Source organism: Aphis gossypii, unplaced genomic scaffold (genome assembly GCF_020184175.1).
Source record: "Aphis gossypii isolate Hap1 unplaced genomic scaffold, ASM2018417v2 Contig00628, whole genome shotgun sequence".
NCBI lineage: Eukaryota > Metazoa > Arthropoda > Insecta > Hemiptera > Aphididae > Aphis > Aphis gossypii.
The window spans coordinates 21,728-27,032 of NW_026083201.1; the positions used below are offsets into that span (position 1 = coordinate 21,728).

Consider the following 5,305-nt stretch of genomic DNA (forward strand, 5'->3'; position numbering starts at 1 on the left):
AACACCTTCAAATTTATCCAGAGCATTTTTCCCTGATCAAAGAACAATAAGAAATTTCATAATAAAATTTACGTATAAAAAACATCAGAGCAAAATTGATCAGAATGCACTTAGAATTAAAATCGAACAGTGGAAAAAATCTCAACCAAAAGACAATTTTTACTTCCAACCATATAGTGAAGTAGATGGAGTTATTGTCAACAAACAGAATGGCAAAAATATTTATTAGATCGATATGGTAGTGTATGCTTTCTTGATGCCACTTATAAAACCACAAAATATGCTCTTCCTTTATTTCTTCTAGTAGTAAAAACCAATGTGAACTATTGTGTAGTAGCATCATTTTTTATACAGTACGAAGATTCCAAATCTATTGAAGAAGCATTAAAAGTAATTAAATCTTGGAATGATACATCTCAATATTTTGTAACAGATTATTGTGAAGCAGAGTATAATGCAATTAACAAAATATTCAACTGTCCAAGTTATATATGTGATTTTCATAGAGAACAAGCTTGGTTAAGATGGACAAATAAGCTAGGTAATCTTAGTGTTAAGGATTTTCGAGGTGAACTTTTAACACTTTGGAGAAACATTGCTGATAGTAGAGACGACGCTGAATTCACTGAAAAAGTTGAGAAAATGGAGTTGACTGAAGCATGGCTGAAGAATCCAAAGGCACAGGAATACTTCATCAAAACTTGGCTTCCTGTTGAAGAAAAATGGACAGATAAATTTTTTAAAATAGAGTATGATATAAAAGTTGCTACAAACAATGGGGTAGAGTCTCAAAATAAACTTTTAAAGAGTTTTTATTTAAAAATTCAGAGTGACAAGTCCTTAAATAGTATAATTGAAAATATAGTAGAACAGTTTTTACCACAGACTTTAAGTAAATATCAAACAAAAAATTATAAACTTTCATCAAAATATAAACAAATATCTAAAGAAATACCTTTATTTTTACATGGACGGCCAGAAACATTTGTTAAACATATATATTCTCGATATGCTACAGCTCAGAACATCTATAATGAAAAAAAAATTAAAAAAATTGAGTTGGATAAATTATTGTTTGAAGTAAAGAGTGAAAGTGACTCTACCTTGTACATGGTAAATTTTCAATTACCAAGTTGCACATGTTTGGATTTTAAAAAATATCATTGGCCGTGTAAACATATTTGTGCATTATTCATTTACGTACCAGGATGTTCATTTGAAGATTTACCACAAACATTTCAAAATAATGTTTTCATATCACCTGATCCTCGGTATTCAATTACTAATAATACAGATCATGAAATTCAAAACAATGTTATAGGTTTAAATGAAAACAATGAAAATGCCATTACTTGTGTTCATCCAAGTTCCAATATCAATGAAAATGCCACTAGTTCCGTTAATCCAAGCTCCAATGCTAATGAAAATATTTCAAATATACCAGCTCAATGTCGAGAATTGCTTAGAAAAATGATTAACTTAACATACATCATAGACGAAAAACAATATCCAGAATGGTCAAAAGAACTAAATACTTTAAATAATGTACATAGTAAAATGAGTGAAATGGTTACAAAGAAAAATGGTTTAACACTGCTACCAACAAAACGTAGTTCAACAGTGTTATTGGATTTATCGAGAAACCATAAAAAACCTAAAACAAAAGACTAACTTGACGTAATATTGTCCTAATTTGTATTTATTATTATGATTTTTAATTTTATACCTAAAAAATTACTTGATGGATTTATTGATTTATTTTAAAAATTGACGACCAATAGCATTATTATTATAGCTGAAATTTTACTGTTTACTGCCTGCCAAACATAGCTCAACGAGGTCATGATGAAAGTGAAAGCAGTCTTAATAAAGGAAATTTTCTTGAACTATTAGAATTATATGTAAAAAAAATAAAAGATTAAAAAATAAAATTGAAAACTTACCAAAAAATGTCAAATATACACATCATTCCATACAAAATCAATTACTTTCAATAATGAGTCAAATGGTATTGCAGTCAATCTCAAATGAATTAAAAGAATGTAAGTATTTTGCTATTCTTGCAGATGAAACTAAAGATGTAACAAAAACTGAACAACTTTCTATCATGGTTCGGTATTTTTATAACAGTACAATTAATGAACGATTTTTAGGATTTGCACCTTGTTCTTCATTAAATGCTCAAGCATTGTTTAATTACATCGAATGTACATTGGCTAATTGTTCAATCGATATTAATAATTGTGTAGCACAGACCTATGACGGGGCTGCGGTAATGAGTGGCAAAGTTAATGGTGTTCAAGCAATTTTCCAACGTCAAGTACCTCAAGCTATTTATACCCATTGTTATAATCACAGATTAAATTTAGTTGTTGTTGATATTTGTAAGAATATTCCAGAAGTAAAAATGTTTTTTATATTGCTTCAACAAATATATAATTTTATGAGTAGATCAACACTCAATTTATTGAACTTCAAAAAAAACATTGTCCAAAATCTAAATGTGTGGAACTAAAAAGTATTTCTGAAACAAGATGGATCTGCCAAATAGCTGCTTGCATAGCTATTAAAAGAACACTACCAATCATATTGCTTTTACTTAATAAAGTTAGCTTAGAAACAAAATATGAAAAAAGTTTAGAAGCTAGTTCACTTTTAGACCATATTAATTTTGAATTTATATTTTGTTTACACTTATTTTGTGAAACCTTACATGAGTTACAAATTGTTTCAGATTACTTACAAAAATCTGATTCTGATTTAAGTTCTAGCTCTAGTCTTGTTAATGCATTGATTTTACACTTAAATGAATATAGAAATAATATTGAAAAATTCAGTATACTAATAAAAGAAGTTAATTTAACTGCTAAAAATAATAACATTAAAAATTTAGAAACTCAAAAATTAGTTAGAACAAAAAAAAATACCAGCTAATCTTGCTTATTATTTAACGGAAACAATATCTGAATCAAGAAAAATACAAAATAATGACGATTTAAGACTTATAATATTTTATCCTGTTATTGATAGGATAGTAAATGAATTAAATAGACGATTTTTTTTAAATTTTTGAATTAGTTCATTAAATCCTAAAAACTCAACATTTTTAAATTTTGACAATATATTACCTTTTGCGTGTCATTATGGTGTTGATACAGACAGCTTAGAAGTAGAATTAAAACTTTTACCAAAATTAAAAAAAAAGACAAAAAGAAGAAAATAATTATGAAATAAAGACTATACTTGATTTCGCAAAACTATTAGACAACTATAAAATGGCTTTTTCAGAAACATTTATCTTATGCAAAATTGCTATTATAATACCACCTTCAAGTGCAGGAGTGGAACGAACATTTTCAAGTCTAAGGCAAATAAAGACTTATTTAAGAAACCATATGTGCAATGAAAAACTAACGTCTGTTGCTATATTAAAAATTGAAAAAAGAATATCCAAAGGTTTAGATTTAGATATAGTTGTAGATAAATTTGCCTCCATCCATAACAATAGACGAATTATGCTGTAATGTTTTTTAAATAATATAAAACCAAAATCCACACAAATTTTTACTTTTTATTTTAAGCAAATACAGCATGGATTTCGGTTTTATATTATTTTAAATAAATTAAAACCTACTCAAATATAAATATGTTGTAATGATTAAACTAATAACTAATAAAGAATATTAATTTATAACTCATTTTTTAAATTCCATTATTATTATACATAGTTTTATTGTACTTCTTATTATAATAAATAATTTGATACTTTATAGTTTACAGAATTTTTTTTTAACAATAATATATTGGTAATCATGATTTATTTGATTAAATTATACTAAATATATACTGCTGTAACCACATAGTCAAATCAGACATTTGGTTTTTACTTTTTAGCCTAGGAGAAGAATCAAGCTGGAAGTATTGCTACAGTTATTTATATACCTACCTTCTAAAATCTAAATGTTAATTAGTCTTGGATGAATAGTAAAAAAAGTATTCAGGTTCATAGCTTTTAACAGCTGATATACCAAAAGCCGCGATACCAGAGCTCCGGGTGGCCAAATTTAGTCAGGGCTACTCAACTTTTTGGCGCGTAAATTGTATTCAAACCTGTTATTATATGAATATTATTATTCCTCCTTTATATTTTGGTAAATACGTATTTTTGAAGAAATAAAATAGGTATTATTATATTACATGCAATTAATTATTCAAATTAATAAATATAAATAATATATACAAAAAATAATAAATAATAAAAAAAAATTAATTTTTATACAATATTAGAAGTTATCGTCGTCATCATCGTCATCGTCACTTGAGCTGTCGTCGGGATTTATGGTAAGAATGATAGACTCCAAAATGTCGTCCCTTAACCCTTCCTTCACCAGATCATCGTCTTGAATTTTGTCACAATGGTCACCGCGTTTTTTCCAATTTTCTTTTGTTACCGCATCTAAGGCATTATTGACCAATACCTCAACATCTGCCATTTTAAAAGAATGATTTTTTTCGGCGACTTCTCCCTTAATTTGTGCCCAAATCATCTCGATGGGGTTGTATTGGCAGTGATATGATGGCAGTCTCACCACTTCATGACCCATTTGAAAAGCTATCTCGTCTAATTTATATTTTTTTTCTTTTGGCATCGACAGTTTTACCTTTTCTCGCAATTCACACTATGTTTCTTCGGGAATAAATGGTATAGATTTGTTTTGGAGCCATGTTTGAACATCTGCCTTTTTAGTGTTGCTCTTCGGGTAGTCTTCGTATAACGTTGAATGATATGGGGCATTGTCCATGACTATAATACATGGCTCCTCCAAATTACCTAACATATCGACGAACCATTGTTCAAACACTGTGGCGTTCATCTGCGAGTGGTAGTCTGCCGAACTACCAGATTTGCACCGAAATACCAGTTTGGAATTTTTTACAAAACCAAATGACGGTGACCCGGCATGGCACACAATGAGCCTACCGCCCTTCCCTATGGGTACCTTGAGTCCTTCGGTATTGTCTGAGTTTTACCATATGTACCCACGTGTGTGGTTTTGGTTTACCCACGTCTCATCCAAGTAAACAACTGGCCTTGAATCGTTGTTACGTCGAAACTCATGCATTTTTCTTAAAAATTTTACTCGAGCAGCAACAATGTCATTCCGCTCCATTAAAAATTTACGTCCATCATTACATCTTTTATACTTAAAATCTAAATTTTTAAAAGGACTTTAATGGACGATTTTGAACCCGGATAATTTGTTTTTTCACACATTGCTGACAATATTTTTGCGCTCGTAGGAAA

General features: G+C 29.0%; 1 protein-coding gene and 1 long non-coding RNA gene across 2 annotated transcripts; one reads left to right on the top strand and one right to left on the bottom strand.

Annotated features, from left to right (window-relative positions):
- Nucleotides 1-471: 471 nt before the first annotated feature.
- Nucleotides 472-1,731, bottom strand: LOC126554868 (uncharacterized). The gene is made up of 4 exons (XR_007606742.1): nt 1,353-1,731; nt 1,104-1,282; nt 956-1,028; nt 472-709 (listed from the first exon to the last, which is right to left on the bottom strand). It is a non-coding gene; the product is annotated as an uncharacterized LOC126554868 (long non-coding RNA).
- Nucleotides 1,732-1,996: 265 nt separating this feature from the next.
- Nucleotides 1,997-3,524, top strand: LOC126554863 (zinc finger MYM-type protein 1-like). The gene is made up of 4 exons (XM_050209874.1): nt 1,997-2,401; nt 2,452-2,647; nt 2,735-2,836; nt 3,289-3,524. Exons 1-4 carry the CDS (start codon nt 1,997-1,999, stop codon nt 3,522-3,524), a joined length of 939 nt encoding a protein of 312 aa, XP_050065831.1.
- Nucleotides 3,525-5,305: the final 1,781 nt, after the last annotated feature.

Coding starts and splice junctions, on each gene's coding strand:
- LOC126554863 (XM_050209874.1), top strand. CDS start 1,997: ATGAGTCAAATGGTATTGCAGTCAATCTCAAATGAATTAAAAGAATGT. Junction 2,648..2,734: donor TGAAAAAAGTTTAGAAGCTA/GTTCACTTTTAG, acceptor AAATTGTTTCAG/ATTACTTACAAAAATCTGAT. Junction 2,837..3,288: donor AAATAATATTGAAAAATTCA/GTATACTAATAA, acceptor TGGCTTTTTCAG/AAACATTTATCTTATGCAAA.